Below are 13,717 nucleotides of genomic sequence, written 5' to 3' on the forward strand. Positions count from 1 at the left end.
TGAGTGTGCAGTGCCGGAGCGCCAGAGAGAGAGGGGCGGGAGGGAGAAACTTTCGCTCTCCCTCCGGGTCTCCCTTCTCATTTCTCCCCCAGGACCGGGGACTTGACCGCCCCTCGATGGGGGAAGGGTGCGGAGAGCGGAGGGGGAAAGCTGGGGTGGGTAGTGGGGGGCACTGCGAGAGACTAAACAGATTTCTTTTCTTTCCTCTTCTTTTTTTGGCGTTCCTCGAAGAGTTTGGGACCAAAGAGAGGAGAATGGATCTTGGTACAGGTACCGGCCGGTGGGAACCAGGGGTGGCTCTTTCACTTTTCTTTCGGTTCTTTTACGGAAGTTATTATTTTTAGCCCAATGAGGTAGCAGCTGAGCGGGGCGCGGGGGGGTGCTGGTCTGGAGAGGGTCCGGTGCGGGCTGCGCTTCTTGCCTGGGTTTCTGGATCGTGAGGCTTCCGATGATATTATTGTTATTATTTGTTACTCGCTTAGGGACTGTGACTAATTTGATGCTTGTCATTGTGAAAGAACCTAGGGGAGAGGGAGCTGGGGGGCACACAGAGAGAGGATTTAGGGGGTTTTCGTGGGGTTTTTGTCTTTTGCTCTCCGTGTTTTTTGAACGGCTGCGTGTTTTTTCTGTTTCTTTTTTTTTTTTTTCCTTCTCCAGCAAAGATCTCTGTGTATCTGGCTGTGGGGTGTGTGTTTTTATTTTTTCAGTGGGGGATGGTTTAGTTTTTGAAAGCAGCGTCCTGTTGGGAAAGGCGGTTAGTCTGGTTTCGGGGCGACTCTCTCAAGGTAAAGGAATTTAATTTATGTGGGACGAGGCTGTGTCGGGTGATCAAGCTGCTTATTATGGCCAATGAGTATTTTTCACCTGAGAATCCGTGGGATGAGGCGGCTGTTATCAGTTCAAAGTGAGGGCCCAGGACTCTCTCCCATCCCCCTTAGCCCCTACCCTGGGAGAGGGTAGACCAGACAAACTACTGAATTTGGACGTATGGGTTTTGGGGGGCCTAGCATGGCGCCTAGGTTAGGGTTCCACATAGCATAGTGCTGGCCTGGAGCAGAGTTTATGCTGAGATTTTGGTGTGTTATTTGTTTTAATCTAATTGTATTCAACATTTCTCTTCTCTTCCTATCTGAGGTTCCAGTCTGAGCCCAGAGTGAGGTTTACTTTACGTTCTTCAGGCTTTCCCTTAGCCCTCTGTACTGAAATGGAATTTTGACCAGGCCCCTCATGCTAGGCTGACAAGAGCGCTGTCTTCTTGCTAAATGTCTTTAAAAGAAGTCAGTGATAAACAGGTTCATAATTCATTGAGATTGATCTCTGAACCCTTCTGTTTCATTTATAGAAGGTGGTATGGGTGACTGTTAGAGTGGTTGTTTATAATGGCCCAAGTTCATGGCATTGCCCCTTGGGATCCATGGGCTGACATTTGACCTCCTGAAGTCAAAAGGGAGTGGGCAGAGAGGGCAGGAGGCAGCACTAGGGGGCCCAGGATGGGTGACAGGACATGGCAGCGGCTTTGGGAAGGAGAGAAGTGTGTTTGTTGGGGAAGGAGTATTAATACTATGTCCAGCCAGGTGTGATCTTGGAGAATTCGATGTGGAGGTCCTGAGGACCTCTGTGCCCAGGAAAGGTGCAACAACCCCTGCTGGGCAAAGTGATTAAGGTGTCTAAGGCCACTGCTGCCACCCTGCCCCTCCCTGCCCTTCACTCCCACAGAGAAGCAGCCCCCCCCACCTCTAATCAGGTGTCTCATCGCCTCCCTCTCAGGCCCCACCCCCTTTCTTCAGAAATGCGCCCCCCCCCATCCCAGCTAAAAGCAGACTTTATAGATGGGCCGGTGGTGGTAATGCACCACCCCCTACCTGGGACAGGTGAGCCTCTGCTTGTGGGCAGGCACAGGGGACCTAGGCATTACTTGGCTGGAAGTCAGGCCCTCAGCTTCCTCCTTCTAACCCAGATGCCAACTGGAGCTGGAGTCCACCCTCCTGCCCTATTCCCACCTGCTGTCGGGGCACGACTCCAAAGCCCTTCTGTAGGGTATCCCCGACCGGAGAGAGGGCCTCCTGGGCCTGCAGGTGGCAGAACCTCTTGTAGCATCTTTCCCAGCACTTACTTCTCCCAGCCCTCTAGGGACAGGCTCTGGAAACTTTTCCTAGAAGTTAGAAGGGCTCCTGTGGTCAGCTCTGGTCCCTCCCATAGCTGGAGCAGGGCCCTCCCAGCAGGACCCAGGCCTGGACTCTGGCCGCTCAGTGAGAGGAGGTCCAGGGTGTCAAAGTTCTGACTGTTTCCTGGAGAAGTCATCTGGTGATACCATCTCAGCTTTTTCTTTGAACTTGAAAGTTTCCCTTAATCTCAGAACTTCAGAAGAAAAGCACTTTTTCCCCTCTTCACAAAAAAAGGGAAGCAGGTGGGAGCTCTGAGATCCCCCTCTGCGCCTGTCTCTGGGCTCACTGCGTGCTCATCTTTCCTCAACCTCTGGGATGTACTTCTGCACACAGCCAGGGCCAGGGGCCTCGTTTCTGGCCTGGACTCATTGCTGATGTGATGAGGGGCTCTCTTCTTTTGGGGGACCACAGGCAGCTTCTGCCGAGGGCCTCTCTAGCACAGCACAAGGCTGGAGACACAGGGCCCAAAGGGTTGCTGGTACCAGGGGACCCAGTAAGCGTTGGGTCGTGGGTTAACATCACTCCGGGTCTAGGTTCTGAAGTATTACAGCGATAAGCAGTTCAGTGGTGGGAGAACCAGGGCTTCTCAGGAGGGGACAGCAGAACCTCAAGACCCTCAGGGGCCATGTGGACCCCTTTTCTTCCACCATAGTTCGGCCAAGGGCTGGATCAGTCTGGAGGTCTTGAGCAATAAAAAATGCCGATGTCGTCCTCATTCACCAGGCCCTGAGATGACAGCAAATTTACATTTTTTAATTAAACTAGCAGCCAGTTTTTATGAGAGGGGGTTGGGTTATGCAAATCAAATGGTTGTATACGGAAGATTAGGAGAGTTTGGGAATAAATTCCACAAATGCTAATAAAAAAAAAAAAGGAAAGAGAAAGAAAGGGAGGGAGGGAGGAGAGAGAGGAAGAGAGGAGGACATAGTTCCATTAGGCCCTTTTAGAGTGATTTCCCTGGGGGAGGGAGTCAGGAGGGGGAGGGGAGGAGGCAGGAAGCTTTCAGACACAGGTAAATCCGTGCTGCAGTTGGGAAGCTCCCCAGGATTAGGCCCCGCTAGGCCGATTCCTAGGCCCTGAAAAAAACTGGAGGCCAGGGTGAGAAATGGCTTTGAAACTGCAGTAGAGCTTTGAAAAGGAACTTGCCCTTGATTCTTGAGGATCTGGTCGTAATTGCCCCCACTCTCCCTAGGGAGGTCTTGAGGAGAGGGGGAGGGGCTGTCCAGGGCTAGAGCTGTCCATCAGAGGATGCAGGGTAGGCTCTGCCAGGTAAAGGGCCAAACAGGCAAGAGAGCAAGTTCAAAGGGCTGACCAGGGACCACAGGGGGAGCCATGAGGGGCACCACTGCCCACTTGGCGCTGTGGCTGTAGCTGTGTTGTCGGGGTGAGTCAGGGGGAGGGATCAGTGCTGCTTACTGAGCCAGGCCTGCTTCTTTTTCCCTGGGATAAGCTCTGCTGGGACTCCAGGCCTGGACCCCCTTACACTGCATACAGACCAACCCCACCCCCCGCACCCCACATTGTATCCTGGCCCCAGCCTCGGCTGTGGACGAGGCCAGGAATGATGGGGTCAAGGGAGCTGAGACATGCGGGCTTAGTAGCCTGGTTCTTGGAGTGGGATGTCCACATGCTGGCCACGTGCTTCGTGGACACAACAGTCTCGAGGAGGGGAGAGGAAAGGCCGCAGGCTTCTTCCAGGCAGTAGCTGACCCCAGAGAGCAAAGAATTTGCCTTCCCCAACCCAAAGTTGCTGCTCTGAGTGTCAGCCCACCTCCAGACCCTCAGGACTGCTGTGAGCCACCGGTTCAAGGCCAGGGCCTTGCCAGGAGTGGAGGCTTCTAGGAACCTTGCTGGCTCTGGTCACACTGGGGCCTGGGAAGGTTCTTGTGCTATTTCTGGAGGAAGAGAGTTCATGCTGAGTTTGGGCCAGAGCAGGTTGTCCTCAGTTTTTCTTCCTCGAGCCTTTACTTGGCCAGGTACACCCACTCAACCAGTCTAAGCTGGGGCCAGTCCCTACGGTCAGGTTGGGCACTGGTTTTGCCAGTCTGCTGCAGGGGGTAGGTGCTTCGGTGCCGTCTTGGCAGGAAGGAGGAGTCGGAGCCAAGGACAGGATGGGCCGTCTCCGAACTCGCGAGCTTCCTGGTACCGTTCAGAGGCCGGCTGTGACGTCTGGGGGGGCATGAGCACCGGCTGACCTTTAAGGTCTCTGGTTGTCCGGCTCCCAACCTGATTTTCCTGAGAGGGTTCAGTGGGGCATCTTGGGGGACGGGTTGAGTGGACGAGGTGAGAAGCACACGTTTGGACCTTCTCTTTGGAACAAAGCATTCGAGACAGGCAGCTCTGGTTTGCAAAGTGGCCCCTTGAACTAGCCCTGGCACTGGTTATAAGATACAGGAGCAAAACTCTGGATATAAGGCCTGCAGTAGCCTTCGCCGTCACTGCTGGTGTTCCCCCATCCCCCAGAGCCAGGGCATCGGGCTGAGTTGCAGCTTGGGTTTTATGATGGCAAAATAAAATAAATGGAGACACCTTTGGAGGGCTGAGTCACGGCGGCAGCATCTCCTCATTAAAGCTGCTGCCCCTGGCTCAAGTCCCTGGGCAGAGGGTTGGGTGGGACCCAGGAGGCTGTGGGCCCAGGCTTCTCCTCTTCCTGGGCCCTGCCGGGTTAGTGATGCACCTGCCCCCTCCGTCATCCTCCTCTGCCTGGCCCACCGTTCTTAGAAGAGTCAGGCCATTTCTTTACCCCTGTTCCCCACCCTCGCTCTCCCACCCCAGGCCCCAAGGCTTGTCCTTTGCACTGCCCTCCCTGAGCTGTTGCTTTTTTTTTTTTTTTTTTGCGGTACGCGGGCCTCTCACTGTTGTGGCCTCTCCCGTTGCGGAGCACAGGCTCCGGACGCGCAGGCTCAGCGGCCGTGGCTCACGGGCCCAGCCGCTCCGCGGCATGTGGGATCCTCCCGGACCGGGGCACGAACCCGCGTCCCCTGCATCGGCAGGCGGACTCTCAACCACTGCGCCACCAGGGAAGCCCCACTGAGCTGGTTTTTAAACCCTGACCGCCTGGGCTGCTACCCCATCTCCTCTTGCCCCTCCTTTTCCTTCTCCTCCTCCTCCTCTTCAGGGGGGAAGGAAGTTGCTCTGTAGTGATGACAGCCTGTGGGTCCCCAAGGCAAGCAGCAGCCGTTCTGGGGTAGCTGGGCCAGAGTACAGCAGGAAGAGCTAGGAGCCAGGGAACAGGAGGAGGGCTGGTGGTCCCAGCGAGCGGAGGGGAGGAGGCTGCTTCTCTGGGATTGATTGGGAAAAGTGGCAACTTGGTGGTCCAGCGTTCACCCCTCTGGCTGCCTGACCACAGCATAGCATCCTCATACCCCAGACTCATCAGGACATATCGTGCCCTGAAGGGGAGGAAATCCCATGCAAGTAGTGAGGTCTGCAATTGAGTAAGCACTGGGGAGCACCCGCTGTAGGAGCTGCAGAAATGAAGGCCGCCTGGTCCTTCCCAGGTTTCTGGGGTCTGTCTGGTGGAGGGAGACAGGTGCGTTTATCTGTCGCACCAGGTGGGCGTGCTGGGGCCGAGAGCCCAGGGAGCTTTGTGAAGGAGTGGCCTTTGAACTTGACAAAGGATGGGAGGTATTGGGACAGATAGAGATAGACAAACGATGTTTCCTGTATCACCCACACCTTCTAGACTTCCACCAGCCTCTTCTCTCTGCTGCCTTGTACTCCTCTCCCTCCTCCACCCCAAAGCCCACCGCCCCCGGCTGCTTCCCATTGTGCAACCACAGTTTTCTGCCTCTTCTGGCCCAGGCCGCCCAGCTCCCTAAAGCCAGACCCTCCTGCCTACCTTCTTGCCCCTCCCCCTTTGCCACCTCACACCCAGTTGGCCCTGGAAAGAGACAAGAGATCAGAGGTTGGCTGGGGGCCTGCTGCTCTGAGCACCTGGTTATACCCATGACATTGGTGTGTCAGGGCGGCACTCAGGCTTCTGTACCCTGACCCAAGAGACCAAGGCCGGGAACCCTGCTTTCTTCTGCTACCGCTTTTTGTAATGGTGACCATATTAGAGTTAGCTCTGCGTTCACGTCTCCTCCGAGTGTGCGGTACAGGGCTGGTCTCGCGCCTTCGCACTGTGAGTGCTGGTGGAATTGATTGATTCATGGGCCTCTTCGCCAACTCCTCTCCAGCTTCTTAGTGGGGGCAGCAGGAGGCAGGCAGGAAACGTTTGGTGATTCCCTTGGGACCTGGGCTTTTGCTCCTCGAGAGCTTTCTACGCCTGGTTTACAGGAAGGAGTGGGGCTGGGGTGAGGGATGACACGAAGGGGGAAAGTGGGCATAAGGATGAAGGTAGGCGTGAGTGGTTGGTGGGGGCCCCATTAGCTGCTAACCATGACCGGGTTTGGGGGCGGGGGTGTCTTGCCGTGAGGTCACACTTGCACACGCAGTCTGCTGCCCTGGAGGGGACGGGGGCAGTAGCCAGTGGGTGGTCCAGGACGTCGCTGTATCTCCTCCCGTGCCCGTCTCCCCGCAGCAGACCTCGCTATGGCATGCTCCTCCTTTCTGGGTCCTGCTCACACTCCCAGGACCCCTCCAGCCGGGTACCCGCAGTGCAGGGAGTAAGGCCAGAAGGAAGGGTGGCTCGTGCTAAGGCCTACCCCGCGCTGCCAGGGCTTTGGGTCTCTGCCCCCTGGCGTGGTGTTTGGGCTGCTCCTGAGCGGGCTGTGGGGTCTGTTCTTAGAGCTTCCCACGGGCTGCCTCCTGGGGGCTCTTCTGGACTCGCCGTCCTGGCCAGTGCCAAGGGGCCAAGGCAGAAGTGACGAGGACCCCTCTTGTAGCCTTCTGACCGGAGGCTTGCTGAGCGCAGGTTGGTCCAGGATGTGGCTTCGGAGCCACACAGACACGTTGTGTGGCTCCAAAGACCAGGGATTCCCAGAGGAAAGCTTCCCGAGTTGGACCTTGACGTACGTTGGCCTTTTAGTATAGGGCTTTCTCCATGAACTAAGGGGCCCCTGGAGGCGGGGTGGGGGAGGGGAATATGCTGCGTGAGAGCAGGAGATGCATCGGGTGGGGGACTCCAGCCCAGTGAGAGAGCAGGAGGCATCCAGGAAGCCAGCAGGGAGCGAATTCTAGAACTTTGTGTCATCAGGAAGTGCATCTTCTCCTTGGCATCGCTCTTCCCTCCCTCGAGGCCCGTGCCGCCCTCCTTGCCACCCCTCAGCCAAAGAGCTCGAGGCCCAAGGCCAGCCGGGAGGGCTGCCTGGGAGATAGGGGAGCCTGGGGAGGGGAAGACCAGGTGTCCCACTGCCCGGCAGGGGGCGCCCCACTGCATCTGCCCCAGTTCCAGGGACGGGGCCGTTGGTCCGGGGTCTGGTCCAAGCCTTCTGGCCAAGGGTGAGGGGAGGAGGAGCCTGCCCTCCCCACCCCCAGAGGTTCCTTGGCTGAGTTTGTTTTGCCAGGGTGACCTGTTTAATCATCTCATTTTCTGGTGCCCGTTTATTCCTTGTTTCCACGGTTACGGCCCCATTAAGGGGAGAAGCAATAAGGCAGTGAGTCAAACAGGTAATAAAAACATTAAAGCCCATGTGCACAGAGGAAGGGCGGGCGGGTGGGAAGGGGGCTCAGCGAGGTGAGACGGCCCAGAGAGAAGCAGAGGTAAGAGGCCGCCCGGCCTCGTCCTCCAGAGGCCACTGAGAGAGCTCCTGGCAGGAGGAAACAGAGGGCCGCTCCCCACGCCCCTGCCTCTGGGCTGCGCCCTTTGGGGGCCAAGACCCAGTACGAGCTTAGAGCCACCCCCAGCCCTTGGTCCCCTGGCAACAGGCTGTATGTTGGGAAGTAAAACAGGAAGGAGAAAAGTGAGAGCGACAAAAGCCTCCGCCAGGACTCTGGCCGGCTGGTTGTGTGACCTGTTCGCAGCCTCACACTGTGCGGGTGGGGGATGATTTCTGACACTGTTTCCAGCTCTAGAACTTTTTTCTGCCAACTTTATCAGAAAGCATATTTGTGGTGAGTGCTGCTAACAGGGCCAGTCTGGTGAGTAAATATTCCTGGTGTGGACAGCCCTGTGACCTTGAGAGGGAAGAGCTTGGCAGGGGGGCCAAGGGCATGTAGGGCGAAGAGGCCAAGTGGTCCCAGTGCTGGGTTGGGGGCCTTCCGAGGACGGGTAGGGGGGCCACCGGGGTTAGGTTTGTCCCCAGCAGCACGGGGAGCGACACTTAGCTCAGGCTGAGCAGGGTGACTCTCCCATCGGGGCTGGGCCTGGAGCCCTTGGTGTTGCTCCCGGGGAGGACTGGCTGGCAGGTTCTCCTGTGGCTCCGTGAAGAGGCTGCCCTCTCTCCCTCCCTCTTGGAAGTGGAAGCTGAAAGGAAAGTCAGCCTCTGGCCCGGCCCCTCTGAGCCCAGGGCCACGTGCCTTGGGAGCCTCCTGAGCGTCCCTGCCCTTGAGGTTGACAAGTGAGCAGACTGGGTCAGTGGGGCTGACCGGAGGGGAGAGGGAGAGGCTGGCCAGGAAAAGCGGGGTCAGGTAGGAGCAGCGGGGCATGTAGGCACTGGAGCCACCTCCCCCGCCTGGTGGCTGAGAGGATGGCTCAGGGCCACCCTGTGGCCGGCGGGGACCGTCTTTCTTCTTCTCTCGGGTGTGTTGATCCTTTGCAAACTTGCAGAGGTCTGTGTATCCAGTTATTAATTTCAAAGTTGATTTCTGACTGGACAGGGAGAGAAGAAGGTCTGGGGAATGGGGGAAACCCTCTGGCTGGGAAGTGTGTCTTGGGAACAGGCCTAAATGAGTTAATATTCCGATCAAACAATTAAAAATAGAAAATGCTCCCACGGCACCAGCTGCCGAGGCTTTTCAGCCACTGTCACCAGTAGGTTCACGGGGCAGGTGGTGCTAGAGAGAAGTGTTTTCACAGACAGCAAATATCAGAGATGACGGTGTGCCCCCCACTTCCCTCCCAGGACCCAGGACAGTTGTTTAGGGGCTCCCAGTTCTCCTTGAACTCCCCTCCGGGGCCGGGAGCCAGGGGTCTGTGCAGCTTCAGGGCTGCCCTTCTCCTCTCCAGGGCCCGGCCGCGGCGGTGAAGTCATCACCAGATGCCTGGGTAATTGCTTTAAGAATCTAACTTAAAATAAGATGAAAACTTATATTCCTGGGTAAGGAGTAATTTCCCATCGAATAGTAAATTAATGAAAGGATTATACCAGCGGGCCTGGCCGGGAGGCCGTGCTCATCTGATAAATCCAAGTGGCTTGGACAGAACAGGTCTGGCCCAGGGGGCTCCCCTGGACCTCAGGCCAGGCCCTGCTTCCTGGCTCCTCTGGGGCTCTGCCCTGGCCTGCTGAGTTGAGAGGACACGTTCCATGTATGCTCAGGGTCCCCTTCAATGCCGGGGACCAGCTTTTCAAATCCCCAAGGTGGGAGGGGCTCCAGTCTGACCTCCCACCCCACGTGGGCAGTGCACCCAGGAGGTGGAGCGCTTCTCTTGACACCCAAGAAGGAGGGGCTGCGGGAGCAGTTTCCAGCTGTCACTCCATGTGGTCAGCAATGTAGTGACTGCCCGCCCTGGTTTGCCCAGGACTGGAAAGACCCATGGCCCATGAACCCCCTCAAGCCTGGAGGCAGAAGGATGGGCTTATTGACGCAGCCCCTCCCTCAGGGTCCTGGCGAGCCGGAGCACCTGAACTAGAATAGTCTCAGCCCAGGATGGGTTACTTAACAACTGGCACCACCGAAAACCGCCCGGCTCCGGCTCCGTGGGCTGCGTTCAGCCAGGTGCATGTGGACTCGAGCGGGTGTGCACACACACCTCCCCAGGCACGACAGGCCACTGCCTGAAAACCTCTGCTGGGCGTAGGAGAGGCCTTGCAGCTGAGGCCCCACTCCTCCCCACCCTGTTAACACTGAGCCCCCTCCCCCCGTAGTGGAAGGGGTGCAACATGCAGAATCATGACAGCAGAAACCCCGTGAGTTCACCCAGTGCCCTCCTTCCAAGAGACTCCAGGCACACCACACCTACTATCCATTTCTTCTCATCAATTCCCTCGGAGAAAGACACAGGGAGTTGTCCCGTTTCACCAGTGGGGAAACAGGAGGCCCAGAGACACTTAGGGATTTGTTCCCAAATGCAGGGAGACAGACCCAGAGTAGGGCTTCCCCAAGGACCGTTCCAGTGGCAGCGTGGAGTGGAGGCCACTTGCAGCCCTGGTTATTGACTGTGCTGCCTGGCCCACATCCCCATCTCTGGGCTCCACCTACATCCCAGCTGTAACACGTGGACGCATCCCCGGGCCTTCCCTGCGAGGTAAAAGGCAATTGTTGATGCAAATGCATTTTGAACTTTTTGGAGGGCGCCTCCTCTAAAAGCGTTCATTATTGCCTACCTCCTGAGAAAGGGGTGCTCCCGCCTGTTTGCAGGGAAGTAGCAAAGGGGAGTTGAAAAACATTCTGACTTGTTTCTGTAGAAATGGGAATGAATGGACTGGACAAAGCGTTCTTCAGGAAGAAAGTCTGAATGAACGGGCATTCTCCTGGGATGCGTGTTTGTCAGATATGTTTCTGTGTAAGCATGGATTTTGTTGGAAGGAAAGATCGGGAGACCCTTGCAGCTCAGCTCACCACTGGCCCTCACTGCTTCTAGAAGTAACGGGGCTACCTCGGGAACTGTACAGGATCAACTTGCTGCTCTGCAGACAGCTAGCTGTCCCTGCATGGGGTTTGCGTCTGGGGGCTGTGTTGAGTTTGTGTAGGTGTCATCTGAGAGAGGACCCGCCCTTTGCCTGGTGTTAACCACACCGTGCTTTCAGGGGTGGGGAACAGCCAGGTGTTCTTGGGAAGACACGTGCTGCTTGAGTGGCCTACTCCACCCTCCCACCCCAGAGGGAGGAATTATGGGGCAGTAGGACTTAGAATTCCTAGTCTAAACAACCTAGCAAAGCGTGCTCCGAGAGAGCCAAGCCAGAACCACAGATGGTGTGATCCAGGGTTGTAACGGGAAGGACGGTGGCTTTGAATGTTAGATGTTATGTGACAGTTGCTGTCCAAGCAGACAGATCGGTGAATTGCAGGCTGCAGGGATTCTGAGCGGGCCCTCCTTTATTTATCTTCTCTTCCACCCAAGGTGGGGGGACAGGAGTGGATTAGACAGAAAGGACAGGCAGCCCTAGAAAGGCAGGTGGAAGGAGCACGAGAAAGGTAGTCAGCCTGGGAGCACCCTGGCTCTGGCCACTTGAAACATACCATCCCGGGCCAGAGGTCCTAGCCCCTTGCTAGGACCATATGGGTCCCTTTCCTTGGCCTGCCTGATAGGAAGGGTCACTTTGGGGCTCCTGGGAGACCTTCAGATGGATGGCAAATGGAGCTCCTCCCTTGAGCCCCGGAGGCGGGACCAAGAAGGAGATGGGGATGTTTTCTGTTTCCGGGTCCCTTGGGGGCCCAGGGGCAGATTGAGACCAGGCTCCTTGCAGGGAAGGTGTTAACAAACAGCAGGTGATTAAACATGACAAGCGGTGACATTTCTGTGCAGGGTTCTCAGTCCCGGCAATGCCAAGAATGAAGCTATAAACCCTGACATTTTGTGTTATGCACTGAGAGGTTTTTAATAGACCTCTCTCCCTCTTACCCAGTCAACTTCTCTTCCCCTCCCTCGCCTCCCCTCACTGTACCTGCTGCTCCCACAGAAACCTCCTGCCTCCCCATCCAGCCTGGCCTCCTGGAGCCTTCCTGGGCCCTCTGGCTCTGGGTGTCTCTGCAGGTCTCTGGCCTCTCCCTCCACTCGTCCTCAGGGCCCTTTCCCTGACTGCTGGGCTGGGCATTCACTGCCCTCCAAGCCTCTCCGTTTTCTTTGATCTTTCCTGTTGCCCCGTGCCCCTTCCCCCATCCTTCACTCCCTCACCTCCTTTTTTTGGGTCCTGATCTCACAGCCTCACCCTCTGCTGCGGCTGTCCCAGTTGTCTGCAATGGCAGGTGGCTGTCCCCGTGCCCTCTGTGTGTTAACATTTTCAGACGGACTTGATAGTGGGGGGAAGGGAGATCGTGGGGCTTGGGATGGGATTTTCCCCCCATCTTTTTTTCAATTTCCTTTTCTCCTTTTTTGGGACAGAGACAGGAGTAGCGGGAGAGAATTGCACTGTACTACAAACAGTTGCTGGATTTATTCAGCAAGGGCCTGGCCGGCAACAGTTGTTCCTCTCCCAGAGAAATGTGGGAACAACTGGGGCCTCTTTTGTTCTCCAGGCAGAGCCCTGCGAAGGGCATTTGGAGGTGAGCCTGAGGCCCAAGAGGGCCAAAGACCCAAGAGAAGGGGTTTCAGACTCAGTCCCACCCAGTCCTACCCTCGCAGATAGGAAAGGTCCTGGAGCTCCACAGGGCTTGGTAGAGAAGTCAGGCCACACCCCCAATCCCAGCTCTACCCCTTATGAACTTGAGAAGCACTCAGTTTTCTGTATCCGTTCAGTAAATATTTATTGGGTCAGGCGCTGTGCTAAAACAGCGGTCCCCTCCCGCAGATCTTGCCGTTTAGCTAAATAGAGGGGTCATTAACCAAGTTATATTACAGAAGTGCTATCTAAGGGAGCAGGGTGTGATGAGAGGGCAGAGGAAGGGGGCCCTGCAGGTTGCAGGGCTTCCCAGAAGAAGTAAAATTTCAACCGGGACCCCTGAGGGATGCATAGGAGGAGGGGTAGCCAGGCCCAAGTCGAAGGAGTGTTTCCCCGAGTTGAAGGAGTGAGTGGGGCGAGAGGCAGGTGCTCCCGCGCCACAGGTGCTGGCTGGCAGGCCGGAGATGGGGGGAACCTCACCACCCCACTGTGGCTGTGCCCCTTCGAGCTCTGGGCAGCTGACCCGGAACTTGCTCTGCCAGCCACCCTCTACCAACTCGGCTGTCTGTGCCAGGCATGGTGCATCAGGGGCAGAGCCAGAAGTCAGCTCAGCTCTGCCCCAGGGGGAGGGAGAGTGACCAGGAAGTGTGTAAGTGCCCCCGAGGCCTGGGGCTGCTCCTGCCTTTCCTGGGCTCCCTAGCCTACTCTGCTGAGGACTCACGGAAGAGAGGGCAGGAGAGAGGATGCAGCCCTGCGTGGAGGGAAGAGTGGCTGGAGGAACAGGAGCCCAGCGGAGCCGCCCCCCTTTCCTTCTGCACCTGCTGGCCTCCCAGGCAGAGCCTGGGCCTGGACACCAGGAAGCCTTCCTGGAACTCACAGTTGGCCTCCCCTCTGTGCCCTCAGTGGCGTGGGGAATGCTTTGGAGCTGCTGTGTCTTCCCCATCAGAATCTGAGCTCCCTGATACCTGAAACCGTTCTCTCTGGATCCCTAGGGCCAGCGGAGACAGTGCCCATAAGGTACTTGGGATGTATTTGAGAAACTCAACTGACCCAGGAAGAGGAGGACTTGGGTTAAATAACCCTTAGCGCAAGAGCCGCGAGGAGCCTGCAGACTGACCGTGGGTCCCTGGTGTCCAGGAAGACTGGCTCCAGGTTCAGGTCCAGGTTCAGCTACCTCACCCAAGCCCAGAATCCTTCAGCCATAGCGATGGGGCAGCCCTAAAGCCTGCTCCCTGGAAGGGCCTCACT

At 56.9% G+C, this 13,717-nt stretch overlaps 1 protein-coding gene across 1 annotated transcript in view; it reads left to right on the forward strand.

Annotated features, from left to right (window-relative positions):
• CASZ1 (castor zinc finger 1) overlaps positions 1 to 13,717 on the forward strand; it is a gene marked incomplete at its 3' end in the record, with an annotated part of 53,661 nt that overhangs the window by 288 nt on the left and 39,656 nt on the right. The window contains exon 2 of the mRNA XM_082832857.1: positions 232 to 270. Within this exon, the coding sequence (XP_082688983.1) occupies positions 232 to 270 (39 nt within the window). The remainder of the gene's footprint in view (positions 1 to 231; positions 271 to 13,717) is intronic.

Source organism: Leucopleurus acutus (assembly GCF_964270905.1).
Source record: "Leucopleurus acutus genome assembly, chromosome: 2".
NCBI classification, from domain to species: Eukaryota; Metazoa; Chordata; class Mammalia; order Artiodactyla; family Delphinidae; genus Leucopleurus; species Leucopleurus acutus.